Here is a 14,483-nt window from a genome sequence, read left to right on the forward strand (position 1 = left end):
ATACACTTGTAACAGAGCCATTCTGAACACACATTACATTTAAAACACTATTGCATCACTTTTAACAGTCGTGACTTCCCCCTCACAGAGTTATAATTCCAAGGTCCCTTAACAAACTACAGTTCCCATGATTTATTTATTTTTTTGAGAGAAGCAATGTGCTCTACATACGCTTTAAATTTACAGTGTGCTTCTGACCTTGACCCCTGCATGATCAGGGTTCCCATTCACATTGGCCAATGCACTTACAATCTCCCTTCAGATCTTTCCCTCAGTGCTGGAAGGTCAAGGTGAAGGGGGATGAACAAGGCTTCCTCAACCTCGGCCCTCCAGATGTTTTGAGACTACAATTCCAATCATCCCTGACCACTGGTCCTGCTAGCTAGGGATCATGGGAGTTATAGTCCAAAAGCATCTGGAGGGTCGAGGTTGAGGAAGCCTGGGCTGAACCAATGAGTTCCCGGATTAGGATTATTATTAGTTTATCATGTATTTTTAAAGTCTTTAAAAGTTGTTACACACTGCGAGTCTCAAGTCCTTCCCCATTAATACAGTATAAGGAATTGTAAATAACATGGTTAAAGCAGAAGAGGGAGTGACCTTTGGACAGAGTCTGACTGACAGGTTCACAGGCTCTTCTCAGTGCAAATATACAACAACAACAACAACAACAACAACAACAACAGATGTAAGATTAAAGTGTGGGGAATTTTGGCCATTGAAAGTTCTCCCCACACTCAACGAACTCAAGTAGACCTCCCTTCAAGTCCTTGCATTGGTCAGGAATGGTGAAGGCAGCCGTGAAGCTGGTAGCCTCGCCTTTCCCATGCCCTCCCACGGTGCCAGTCTTACATAATATACACATCAGAAATGAGGCATAGGTCAGAATAGAGAACTAGGAGCGCAGTGTAAGCAAATGTTCACTTTCCCCGCCCTGCACTTTAAATGCTGGCAGGTTCAGCTGTAAGCCTAAATGTCCCCCTCCAGAAAGGGTCACCCGCGGCAAACACACGGACTAGCTCCCCTTTGGCTATGGCCCTGGTAAAAAGTGTGTGGTCTCTAGCATATGAGTAAACAGATGGGCGTGCACAGAAGCGATTTATGGTATCTGCGCGTGCACAGACGTGATTTTCGGCTCTGCTCGGCAAGTCCCCACGCTGCGCCAGTTTAGCACAGCACATGGGGGACTCACTGAGCGGGCAGCTCGATAGCGGCTCATGGGCTGGTAAAATGGTCTTTGTGGGATGGATCCAGCCCATGGGCCGCATGTTGCTGACGCCTGCACTACACTCTGCCCTGCCATTCAGCCTAATCTCCCTCCGAGAGAGGCAATTTACTACCTGAGTCCCTGGAGGGCGGGTATGATAAACATATAATAGCAATTCTGGTGGTTATATGGCGAACATCCGTCCTGCCAAATGCAGTGATCTTTGCAATCTGGAAGCCCATATTTTCCCATAGGGCAGAAACCAGATCAAGGCTTATCTTCAGGTTTTTGGCTTCCCTTGTAAAACCACTTGAAATGTGAATTTGAATGGTTTATTAAGCTCTTCAAATAACCCTCAGGCACCCACACTGGGTAGAAGAACACACAAAAGAAAATAACTAGATTCCTTCTGGTAAAATTCCACAACAGGAATCTAAGCTCTGGGGCCTGCAGGAGGCTGGAGGACACACAGAAAACCATAAGGACTCTCTAGGTCTCTCATGCCGTTTTTGGCTATGAAATAAATTGTTTAATTATTTCCTGGTGCTGTGCGTATGCATGATCGCGCAAAAGTGAGGATTTGCCTGTTCTTAAATAACCTGTAATAGAATTTCTCTCCCAGTTTTTGACCCTAATGGCCTCTGCACTCCCTCCTTTATGCATTAGTAAAAAAGTGTGTGGCCTCTGGGGTCTGAGTGATTATGCTCTGTTCTAAATAAAAAATTTGAGCAAGAGAAGATGGACCAGATTGATTTTCACTTTTATGTACAAGTTGTTAGTCAGAATGTCTGTACCTGAACTGACCTTTTTCTTTTTAGATCCAATATTGTCCTAACTCTAAATGGTATTTAACTTTGGGTGGCAACTCCAGAGGGAGCTGATAAATACTTGCCAGGAATGAAAGAACTTTGAATCCCAGCTAGAAATGGGCCCTCCCCTTTCCCAGGTGGCCTATAATCGATTATAAATTTTGTGTGTACTGCAGGAAATTGTTGTTTGTGTATCTCCATGTTCTTGCTTTAGGCAAGAAGTGATAAGCAATAAGAGAAGACCTTCGTAAAAGAGTGAGCTTGTGGCAAGACTGAAAGCCAGGATCCAGACACATGGCAACTACAGGAAAGGTATGGAAAACTGTTCTTATGGCTCAGTCTATCTCAATCTATCTGAACATTGTTGGCATCCGTTTGTCTCGAGAGACAATGGAGTGCACCTCTGGGGGTGAAGTCAAATCTGCTGTGTTAGCAGCACCAAAGGGACCTCCCCGGAGCACAAGCCTGGGCAGTGTGTTTGGAGGTCCTGGGCTGGCCAGACGACAAGACCCCCTCTTGGCCTCGCTGATGTGGTCTAAAGGAAAGGAGAGCAATATGTTTGGCACCAGCTTGGCTACAAGAGTAGCCAGAAGGAGGTGTACAAGGCCTCATCCAACCATCTTAGGGACTCCACCCCGTATTTCTGTAGGGTTTTATGCCTTAGCCTTTTATTCTCCTGAACGTATCCCACAAGGCAATGGAGGTTTAGGATCAGAGTTTTCCTTCTCCTAGATGGGCTACCTTCCCAGGTTGACGAGCCCTATCTGCCCCCATCTGGATACTACATGCTAATGTTTGCATTTGCACAGATACTACATCGCTTCGAAGAGGAAAGAACTAAGGATTGCTACATTCCCATTGCCAGAACAGAGAAACCTCTGACTTTTACTTGTGCAAATTCCAAAGCAGCAAAGACCAAGATGTAACAATTTATCTCCTACTTATACATTCAAAGCAAGAGTCTGCTTGATATAAGTGAATGAGACAAACAGCAGGACACTCAATTTTCCCAATACAGTAATACTAAAAGCTGACATTGCATTGTGTAGGCTTTAAATAATAAACCAAGAGGTTCTGGGTTTGAAGGTTACCTCGACCATTAGGTTGTATTACACAAGTTATTGTTGTTGTTTAAATAATTCATTACATACATAGAAATAAATTATTTTTTAAAAACCTTACAAACTTATATTTATAACCTGCCATTTTCATAACAATTCATGTTATAATTACAGTGTTCCCAGCAGCGTATATGGTTTGACATAGTCATGCAGACTGTCAAGTTCTAAATAATTATATTGACCTGAAGTTGATATTTCATTTACTAACATCAGGAAATTGGCATTAGCTGGTTGAAAGCAGCCCTCGTAGCTCTTTGATGGAGGTCTTTTCTACCTTTAACTGAAGATGAAGAGAACTGGACCTGGAAGCTTTTGTATTAAAAAGCTTGTCTTCTGTCACTGAAATACAAGCCCTGTCCAATAATGATCATAATATGGGAAGTGTTTTATTCTATTGCTACTGTTTACTGAACCCCATTAACTTACAGCATCAATATGGCATCCTTGTTGGTGTGGGTTGGGCATTACTAAAGTGCTTCTAGGAAGTAGACTTTGGGAGCACTGGTGTGCTGGTCAAGTGACTCTTGCAAGTCATGTGATAGGGATGGGCAACCTTTGGCTATTGAGGGGCACGTTCCCTCAGGTGTAATCTGTCAGGGGGTCACATACTAGCAGTGGGCAGGACAGGAGCCAAAAGTGGTCAGAACCAGCTTTTCCCCACCTCTCTTTCTGCCATTCTCCTTCTTCCCCCCCCCTCTCTCTCTCCCTCCCTCCCTCTCTTCTTCTCCTTCCTTTGCTCTGTTGGAAGAGGGAGAGATTACCTATTCTTGCCAGCGGTCTGAACTGATATTAAAGGTGCACTGTGAAATTCATCTGCAAACTGAGCAAATACATAATGTCTTGTTGGAAGAGGGAGAGATTATTTATTCTTGCCAGAGGTCTGAACTGATAGTTTGAAGAGCAGTTTTGAAATAAGGCCTTGGGGCAAAGGTTGCACACTCCTGCTGTAGGGTGAAAGTGGCAATCTCCATGCTGATTGTAGCAACTCTAAGGTTGCAATCTTAATTAAATCATTAAAGGTACACTGTGAAATTCATCTCTGACCTGTTTTGATTGGCTCCATTTTCACAGGTGATCAAATGCAAATGCATAATGTCTTGAGTTTCCTATGACATTATTGTTCCTTCCTTTCTCCTTTCTGTTTATCTGGCCTTATGTACTGCATATCACTGCAATTCCATTTCTTATTTCCCCCTTTCCCGTAGTTGCCAACAGCAGGTGTTTAGTTTGGATTAGCTTCTCCAAACAAGAGCCAGAGATCGGAGGCGGCAGGATGGGATGAAATTGTTATATTGGAGGCGTTGGGTGCAGAGGGGACAGAGGTGGAGACCGAGGAAATCATTCTCCTTGTTTTCAGATGTGTGTGTTTTGTTATCTTTTAAAACAGCACACAGAGTGGGGGGGGGAGTTGGCCAGACTGTGTCTCTCCCCCAATCTCACATTTGCACTCAGGAAAAAAGTGAATGTACTATTACTTTTGAAAGGAACGAAAAACTGTCACACAGATGCTAAAAAGAAGGGTAAAATGACAGTAGAACCTGCTGTTTTGGCAGTAATAGCACAGGATGAGGACAACTGACCTCTGCTGGAGCTTAGATTTTAAGTCCTCAGTGGCTTGGGACCTAATATCTCAGGGAAAAGCCTCCTCCCATATTGTCCTGCCTTTGAAATTCATCTTTGATCTGTTTTGATTGACTCCATTTCCAAAGGTGATTAAATGCAAAGCTGCAATCATCTGGGAAGTTGGCCAAATGCCTTCAGTAGAGGAGGTGGAGGTGGCACCTCCAAGAAGTCATGAAATTCGAGTGAAGGTAAATATCTATTTTTCCAAAAGGGAAGGTGCTTTCATTCATTGTGAATTACGATTACAGTGGCTGAGGATCTTTAGCTGCCTAAACTCTTAAAACTTGGATGGTGGGGGTCTAGAGTGGTGGGGCAATGGTTCTGGAAGACTTAAAACTCAAAGGTGGCTCTTTCCCTGCCAGAAGAAGAAAGATTCCACAAAAGTCTTGGCCACATTTGTGCAGAGTTTCAACTATAGTTTGTTGAGGTTGCAGTTGAAACTTACACAGCCATAAGATGAAAGGAAATGCAAAACTTCTGAGCAAGTTCAAAAAAGAATAAAAGTGGAAGGTTCTCTCCCTATTATCTTTCATACAAAGATTATATGTATTTCTGGCTAGTCCTTTGGGTCACAATTAGTCAGATCTGAACTGGATCAAGTGGGTAACATTCTTGCTGAAACTCTTGTAAGCAACTTTCCTTGTGAGCTGGTCCTTTTTGTGAATACCTGCAGTTGTGTGAATGGGGTGTCTGCAGGATCATCTGTTCACCTGGAGACCCATGTTTATGACAGAGACAATAAAATTCAGTGCCAGTTCTTGATGAAAATGTGTGCTAGGTTGAAGCAGTATAAGTACTGGAATAATATATTGCATTTCCCCTGCAGATAGTGGCCACTGGGATCTGTAGGACAGATTATCAGGTAGTAAAAGGCATTTTCGCTAACATAGACTACCCAGTTATTGTGGGTCACGAAGGAGCTGGAATTGTTGAAAGTATTGGACCAGGAGTCACTTCTGTAAAGCCAGGTAAGGATGAGGCAGATCAGAAACTCAGAAGTGCTTGTGCATTGGTCCCTGCTGGGATTTGCAAGCATGACGTAAATAGTTTCACTCCAAATTGCCTTCTAATGCAGGCGTGGGGAAACGTTGGGCCTCCAGGTGTTGTTGAACCACAACACTCATCATCCCCAGCAATCAAGGCCAATAGCAAGGGATGCTGGAAGTTGTTCACATTATATACGACAAATAACCTCTTTCTCCAAGTACCTATCAGAACTGTAAGGTATGCATGAAGATAGTGTTACAAATGTTGGACAAATGCCATCCCCTATTCCTGCTGAGTGGTAGCATGATTCCAGGAGGTTCCAGGCCCTCAGCCAGGATCTGTGTTCCTTTGGAGAATTGAGACATGGCGGAGATTGTTGTAGCTTTAAGAAAGATGGTTTATTCACCTATTTACACCTTCAGTCTGCATAGAGGGAGTCCAAATCTTACAGCATTGTCATCCCACAGAAGTGTAGCCCTGGAGTCAAAGGCTTATCTTTCAGCCAGCCTTCAGCAGCCTGCCCAAGATGGATCCCAGACTTTGTTCACCCTCTTCCTCTTCCCTGCACACCTTGCTAAAAACTCTCTTTTCCTGTCACTTCACACCACTTCACACACACTTCTGCCTGCCCAGGCCACTGATTCCTCCTAGATGAGCCTTCAACACCTTTTGTCATGTTAATGCCTCGATCCCAGGAGAGACCCTGGCTTGGAAAGGAATCTTAGCCTGATTTTTCCACTGGTCTGCAGTCTTTCCTTCAATACTCCAAATAATCAAAATCCTACCATCTATTAATTTCTAGGGTTTAGAGGATCACCCCACAAAAAATAACAATATCACTGTGTTTCTCACAAAAGCAAGCAGGTAAACCCTGGCAGAAATGGTTCCGTTTCCTTTGAGTGACAATCATAGCTTCATAATGCACAAAGTAGCCCTCTATATGCTGACTACAAAATAATCAGGGGGGGAAATAGTATAAACCATTATAAATTGTTTTGGTGATTTGGAGATTTGAAATCAAGCTGGATTTGTGTTTGTTAGTGTCTCTGGTAACTTCTCTCTCTTACATCATGGATGTTGGCTTATATTATGGAAGTATGTTCGGTATTTCATTAATATTATTGCTACAAGTTTGTCATGGCCTTTGAATAGAACGATAAGCCTATGAACTTAAACTGTTCTTGTCCTTGTTGTTTTCCCACAAGGTGACAAAGTCATTCCTCTTTGTCTTCCCCAGTGTGGAGAATGCAGCTGCTGTTTAAGTCCTAAAACTAACTGTTGCCTCAAGGCCCAGTAAGTTCATCTGACATCTTCTATTAAATATTTGTCTTTCTCAGTAATATTGAAAATTAGCATTTAGTCCAATTTATTATGCAAACCACTCTGAATCTCCTCAACAGCCTCTGCGAACCTATTCAAAACCTGATGCCAGATAAAACCAGCAGGTTCACCTGCAGAGGGAAACAGATCCACCACTTCCTATGGACGAGCACCTTCTCCGAATACACGGTTGTGCCTGAGGCTTCCATCACAAGAATCCACAATGATGCTCCACTGGATAAAGTCTGCCTCCTTGGTTGTGCATTTCCCACTGGCTATGGAACCGCCATCAACTTTGCCCAGGTGAAAATCGATTCACATTGATTCCCTTGTGCTTCTCAAATAAGTGAAACAAGTGTGTGCTTACTCCCTGCCTGAGAAGAGTGTCACCTTCAGGGATCCCTTTTCCTGTAACGATTCTGAGATGCAAAAATACCTGACACTACTTGAGCTTCCCTGCTCTCAGTGGGTCCAGCCTCATAATAGTAGCTCTAAAAAGCAGCAGCAAGGGGCTGATGGTTGGGAAAGTCATTGTGTTTCGACCTCATAGGCCACCGATGGGGAACATGTCACATCCAGGCACTGTTAGACTACAGTTCCCATCATTCCGAATGGCCATGTTGCCTGGGCTCATGGGTGTTGCAGTGCAACACAGGTCGTCCTTCCCTATCTGAGGCTGTTCCTTATCCCAGCCTCCCTACTGCATTCTTTTGTTTCTCTTGTTCGTCCTTATTCTCTTCAGTGATTCCTGCCCAGTTGGTTATTAATTATATTCATTATATTTATATCCTTTCTTTCCTCCCAGGACCTCAAGGTGGTATACATGGTCCACCGTCCACCCCAACATTTAGCCTCACAATACTCCCATGTTGGACCAATACAGTGATTGGCCCAAGGTGACCCAGTGAGCTTCATGGCTGAGTGGGGATCTGAACCACAATCTTCTAGGTCCTAGTCCAACACTCTAAGCACTACACCACAATGTCTCTCGGTTGTGTCTCTCCTTGCCTCTTTTTGTCCTATCCGCTAGTCTTCCTCCCTCCCAGGTCCCCATTCCTGCTACATCACTTGTGTCCTGAGAAATCCCTAAGGGAGTTTATATCAATTTGCAGGTTGAACCGGGCTCTACCTGTGCCGTCTTCGGCTTGGGAGGTGTCGGTCTGTCTGTTGTCATGGGCTGCAAAGCTGCTGGAGCATCCAGGATTATTGGGATTGACATCAACAAAGATAAATTTACTAAGGCCAAAGAGTTAGGAGCCACAGAATGCATCGCTCCTCAAGATTTCAAGAAGCCCCTGAATGAGGTTCTGGTAGAGATGACAGGTCTTGGCGTGGACTACGCATTTGAAGTGACGGGAAATATTGACACTGTGGTATGTTTTCTGTTATGATGCTAATCACTTGGGCTCACAATCTCCATTTTTGGGCTCTCCTGTTCAGCCCAGGGGTCACAGCTGTGATCTCTCCTTATATAAGCAGTGCAGCTGGTTGGGACTACCGTATGTAAAAGTGTTAGGTGGGAAATTCAGAGGACAGAGGGACGCTTCATGGTTGGAGGCAATATGCTTCTGAATTCTATTTGCTGGAAAATGCAGGAGGAAAGAGGACTGCTGTACTCTGGTCCTGTTTTGGGGCTTCCTACAGGCATCCGGTTGGCCACTGTGAGAATAGTACGCTGGACTAGATGGGACCCTGACTTTTATGTTCCTTTATTTTTCCTATCCCGAGCTTGTTTTTCTTTGTGTCTCAAAACAGGTCACTGCCCTTAAATCCTGCCATTTGGGCCATGGCACCTGTGTGCTGGTTGGAGAACCTCCTGCAGGGGCACAGTTCTCAGTCGAACCTATTCTGCTCCTCACGGGAAGGAAATTAACAGGATGTTTGGTTGGAGGTGCGGATTGGTGATGTATGGCAGCTCCTGCACTGAATCATAGAACGGGAATTCATTGTGAAGGTCACTGAGTGTAGATCCTGCTCTGTGCAGGATCTGAAGTGCAGGATTCAGCCACAGCATCCCTGACAGATGGCCCTTCAGCCTCTACTTAAATACTTCCAGCCCAGGGAAACCCATCATCTACTGCAGTGTAGGCTCTATTCTCAGGTGCCAAAGACCAGGACTTCTATACTGCCAAGACCCCAAAACGTTCATGAAAAAGGAACTACCAAAAGGGCCCCTTCTACTGATTTGAATGTCCAAGAGCAGGCATCCCCAAACTGTTTTGGGACTACAACTCCCATCATCCCTAGCTAACAGGACCAGTGGTCGGGGAAAATGGGAGTTGTAGTCCAAAACATCTGGAGGGCCAAAGTTTGGGGATGCCTGATCTACTGAGTCAGTCCTACGTCCTTGCTGAACAGTTCTTGTGATTAGGAAGTTTCTCCTGACATTTATCTGAAATCTGCTTCCCTGCAATTCCCCCCATTGATCCTAGTTCTGCCCAATGGAGTAACAGAGAATTGTAGAGTTGGAAGGGACCCCAAGGGTCCAACCCCCTGTATTGCAGGAAACTCAACTAAAACATCCATCCAACCTCTGTTTAAAAACCTCTAACAAAAGTTTCCCTTCTTATTGGTGGGCAGCAAAATAATATAAAGGAAATTTTTGGAGGATTCAAAACAGGTGCCTAGACCCATTTACATAGTGACTTGCCAATGCAATGTCTAGAGACAGCCACCTATTGAAATCTGTGCAAGTGAGGAACCCAAATATGATGTTGATGGACAGTGTGGGAAAGTGTTGGTGGACATAATAGGTATGCAGACTAAATTTGGGGGCAGCCTTTCCATCCCATTGGCTTTTGATTCTACTAATCTTACATTGTTAACATAAACAGGAGTTATCGTCATCTTCTAAAAAAAAGTTTTTTTAAAAAAAAGCTCACACATCCTAACATTTTATATTCTTTGAAAATAATCATAATCAAGCTTGCTGACTAATCCAATATTCTTTTATTTCTCCTGCCCCAGGTTGGAAGTTAAAAGATGCTGTCCCTAAACTAGTTTCTGATTACATGAACAAGAAATTTAATATGGATGCATTAATAACTCACACATTGCCTTTTGAAAAAATTACCGAAGGCTTTGAGCTTTTAGTTGCAGGAAAAAGGTATGGGTTTTATTTTTTATTTTATTTTTACTTTTTAGGTATGGGTTCTATTTTGTTTTTTTTTTACTTTCTTACGCTTCCTTTCTTCCAATCAGTAGCAGATAGAATGATAGGGTGGCAACACTTGGCTGACCTCCCGATAGCTATGGGGTGAGACGGAAGGTTGAGGAGGCTGGGAGGTCAGTGTGGTGAAAACACCCCAGCAGAGGCAATCCAGTGATTCTACTGGTGCATTTGGATCATGCCAACTTCCCAGCCATCTCATTCCTCTCCCTCTCCTTAAAACATAAGAAGCTGCCTTATACTGAGGCAGATCAGTAGTCTTTCTAGCTCAGTACTGTCTAGAGCAGGGTTTCCCAAACTTTTGTCTCTAGCTGTTTTTAGACTACATTTCCCACCATCCTTGACCACTGGTCCTGTAAGCTAGGGATGGTGGGAGATGTAGTCCCAAAACAGCTGGAGACTCAAGATTGGGAAACCCTGGTCTAGACTGATTGGCAGAAGCCCTCCAGGATTTCAGAGTAGGGACCCTCTCCCCCTACCTAGGGATAAAACCTTAAACTTTCTGCATGCAAAGTAGATGTTCTGCCACTAAGCTGAGAGTAGGGACCCTCTCCCCCTACCTAGGGATAAAACCTTAAACTTTCTGCATGCAAAGTAGATGTTCTGCCACTAAGCTGAAACTGCTTCTCAGTAAGCGGCTTAACCCAACCGTTAAGAGGCCCATGGAATTTCCCCCCCCCCCATGCTGTCTGCTACTGCCTCCGATGATATCGCTGTGGTTTATTTTTACCCTCACAACAGCCCTGTGCAGTAGGTTAAGTTGGGAAATAGTGACTAGTCCAAGGGCAGCCTGTGAGTGCTTTGGAAATGTCAGAATTGCTGACCCAAAAATACCCACCCACCCGAATCACACATGAAAACAAAGAGCATCATAGCCAATCACAAATGAACAACTACACCCTTGGCTAACCCAAATCTCTCTCACCATCAAAAGAACACAAGCGAATAAAGGAGTACCAACAGAAACAAAGCTGACATCAAGCCCTACATATATTAAGCAAAACAGAAACATCGTCACCTACTCTCACCCCCATCCACCCTCCCATCCCCTATCTACCTTGTTTTCCCTCTTTCTTCTTAGTGTCTTAACAAATGAAACTGATTTGCAAAAATGATACATGTTAAAATATGAGTGAAACTGCACACACCTTTGTAATTCAAGAAATCTTTAATAAAAAAATATTTTTATTAAAAAAATGGAAATGTCAGAATTGGACTTCGATCAAACCAGATGGCAGCGTACATGTCTTAAGAACTATAAGCAGAGCTGGCCCTATCGTTAGGTAGAGGACATGAATTTTGGTGCAACATGAAATGCCATGTCCCCTAGGCTAATCTGTTTTCCTCAGGCACAATGGTATTCCTCAGTCAAAATAGTATTCAGTGACCAGTCTGGTCAGCTTCTGGTCAAATTGGAGGGAGGGGATGCCATCTTGTACTTTGACTGAGGCCACAAAATCTCTTGGACCAGCTTTAGATTCTCCAAGCAGAGTCATGGTTATTGCTATGATCTCTTCTGATGCCTGTTGAATGTTGCTAGGGTGCTTTCTTGTACCTATACTGTATTAATGTTTTGCCTTTTCTCTTTCAGTATTCGCTGCATTTTGTTGTTTTAAACTTCCAGAAGCAACTAGTAAAAGGGGCCTCAGCTGGATACGTACCTTTGAATCCCTCCCCAAATTCAACAGAAATGGTTGAGGGTTAAGTCAGCAATGATACAGTGGGCTAAAGATTTAGGACATGATATATAAATGAATACATGGGGAAAGCTGGGGAAAGTTGACATGAAATTTACTGCTTGATATGCTTTAAAAGAGGATTATATGAAAATGATGCATAGATGGTATCTAACACCTAACAAATTGTCTAAAATATAGAAGAAGGTTCCTCAAGTAGATGGATCTTTTTTCATAGGGTGGATTTGTAAGAAAGCGAGGGTATTTTGGGGAATAATATATGGCAAGATAAAAAATATATTTAAAGTGATCATACCCAAAAAAAACCCTGATGCTTTTCTCTTAGGGATTAAAGGGACTGAAGTTACAAAAATATGATTAATCTGTTTATGTATGTAATGACAGCAGCTAGGATTCTTTGTGCACAAAAATGGAAGGAAGAAGAGGTTCGCACCAAAGAAGAATGGATAAGCGATGGACTATGCAGAATCAGCAAAGCAAGCAGCTAAAATAAGAGAATGATTATTATTTTGTGGAAGAAGTGAAGCCTTTTCCAGACTATTTAAAGAAATATTACAGTATGATGAATTTGCGAGCAGGATTTGAACGACGAACAATAGAAGGAATTAGAGATTATTGTAGTATTGTTATTGTGTAAGAGTGAGGAGTTAAGTGGTGAAATAAAAAACACCACGAAAAAAGGGACGAGAAGTCAATAATAATTATTTCTTTTGTTTTATGTATTGGAATGCATATGTGAACATTTTGAAAATTTAATAAAATACAACTGGGAGAAAAAGTCATACAACAGAAAATACTTTACTGTCTATCAAGGTAATTATTTTATCTGTGTAGCTGAATTTGTGCAGTTTCATAAATAAAGGCCTGATTCCTGATTTTATTTTATTTTTTTTAAGTCTCCAAGCAGAGTCAAGGCTGTTGCTATGATCTCTCCTGACGTCTACTGAATGTTGCTAGGGTGCTGTCTTATATTTACATTAATGTTTTCTCATTTCTTTCTCAGTATTCACCGTGTTGTTTTAAACTTCCAGCAGCATCTAGTAAGAGGGGCATCAGCTGAATACAGCTTGTTGTTCTTGTTGTTGTTTAGTCGTTTAGTCGTGTCCGACTCTTCGTGACCCCATGGACCATAGCATGCCAGGCACTCCTGTCTTGCACTGCCTCCTGCAGTTTGGTCAAACTCATGTTGGTAGCGTCGAGAACACTGTCCAACCATCTCGTCCTCTGTCGTCCCCTTCTCCTAGTGCCCTCAATCTTTCCCAACATGAGGGTCTTTTCCAAGGAGTCTTCTCTTCTCATGATGTGGCCAAAGTATTGGAGCCTCAGCTTCACGATCTGTCCTTCCAGGGAGCACTCAGGGCTGATTTCCTTAAGAATGGATAGGTTTGATCTTCTTGCAGTCCATGGGACTCTCAAGAGTCTCCTCCAGCACCATAATTCAAAAGCATCAATTCTTCGGCGATCAGCTTGCCATCCTGCAAATCATTTGCATCCGTTCCAAAATTCAACTGAGCTTTTATTGAAATAGTTGAGGGTTTACAACCAACAAGAGTTGAGAAGCAAATGCAGGAAAACATTTAACCCTTATATACATTATTGTAACTTGCAAATACAAGGTGCAGCTGCTTTTAAGACGTTTCTAAGACCATAACTTCTTCACCATTCCAAACACACCATACATTTAAAACGTTATCACACCACTTTAACAGTCATGACTTTCCACTCACAACACTAGAATTCCAAGACGCCATAACAAACTACAGTTCCTTAGATTTCTTGGAAGAAACAATATGCTTTACATGTGCTTTTGATATACAGTGTGTATGTGACCTTGACCCCCTGTTGTTCTTACAATGTGACCCTTCAACAAGACATCTCCTTGGCACAAATTCGCTCACCCTCTTTGGTCAGGCGGCATTGCGGGGCGATACTGCTTATTCCCCACCCCTGCCATGACCCAACAGGGAACGTCTGCTCTGGAGATTTTCCTGGCCGCCGTGACCTCGAAAAGGGTTCTCGCGCCAGTCAAGAAGTCGGGTTTGTAGCCTGCCCACAGATTGGCCAATCACGGGCAGGGTGCAAGGCTGGCTCCTCCCAAGGGGTGGGCCCAACTGAGCCAGCAGGTTTAGCTCTGGTCCACCCTCCGGGTATAAATTACCGCCAGCCTCCACCACTTCACACAGTTTCTGATCAGATCTCCTACCCTCCCTATTTGTTATGCTTTATATGCTGTGCTTGACCTTGCAACGGGCTTTGCTGGTTACCATATTCAAGGCCGGGCAGGAATTTGTCCATCGGTCTAATTGGCCTTCTCTGATGGTTTTGCCTACCTCATAGCAATTGTCATAACTTTGGCAGTTTGCCTCTCCAGAGTTCAGGGGTATACTGTTAAGGATTTGGAAGGAGTTGTTTCTCTGTCCAGGTGCCCAGGCAGGGGCAGGGGCTATATCTACACTATAAATTTTAGCTGGAGACCAGACAGAAAAGGGGGAAACTACGCATGTGGGAGGAAGCATTGCAAATGAGGTGCAAGAACTGCATTCACTACAG

The 14,483-nt window shown here is 43.4% G+C and overlaps 2 protein-coding genes across 4 annotated transcripts in view; one reads left to right on the plus strand and one right to left on the minus strand.

The window, feature by feature from the left end:
* The window catches only part of CZ1H4orf17 (chromosome Z1 C4orf17 homolog), a 164,338-nt gene that overhangs the window by 114,972 nt on the left and 34,883 nt on the right, over positions 1–14,483 (minus strand). The window lies entirely within an intron of this gene.
* Positions 2,166–12,808, plus strand: LOC118084557 (alcohol dehydrogenase 1-like). 3 transcript variants are annotated; one of them, XM_060278460.2, is made up of 9 exons: positions 2,166–2,328; positions 4,847–4,948; positions 5,587–5,728; positions 6,953–7,040; positions 7,148–7,370; positions 8,180–8,440; positions 8,823–8,958; positions 10,035–10,173; positions 11,828–12,808. In XM_060278460.2, the coding sequence occupies exons 1-9, from the start codon at positions 2,311–2,313 to the stop codon at positions 11,850–11,852; spliced, it is 1,134 nt and encodes a 377-aa protein (XP_060134443.1). In that variant the 5' UTR covers positions 2,166–2,310; the 3' UTR covers positions 11,853–12,808. The 3 variants fall into 3 exon arrangements, with proteins under 3 accessions (XP_060134443.1, XP_060134444.1, XP_034970082.2); XM_035114191.3 differs by lacking the exon at positions 2,166–2,328 and adding an exon at positions 2,338–2,938; XM_060278461.2 differs by lacking the exon at positions 10,035–10,173 and having other exon boundaries at positions 2,184–2,328.

The sequence above is a fragment of the Zootoca vivipara genome, chromosome Z1, assembly GCF_965207765.1.
Source record: "Zootoca vivipara chromosome Z1, rZooViv2.hap1.1, whole genome shotgun sequence".
Taxonomy (NCBI): Eukaryota; Metazoa; Chordata; class Lepidosauria; order Squamata; family Lacertidae; genus Zootoca; species Zootoca vivipara.

What these genes read in the sequence shown, in the direction of transcription:
- LOC118084557 (XM_060278460.2), top strand. An exon ending in GTCATGAAATTCGAGTGAAG is followed by an intron (nt 4,949 to 5,586) that starts GTAAATATCTAT and finishes TTTCCCCTGCAG; the next exon opens with ATAGTGGCCACTGGGATCTG. An exon ending in CTTTTAGTTGCAGGAAAAAG is followed by an intron (nt 10,174 to 11,827) that starts GTATGGGTTTTA and finishes TTTCTCTTTCAG; the next exon opens with TATTCGCTGCATTTTGTTGT.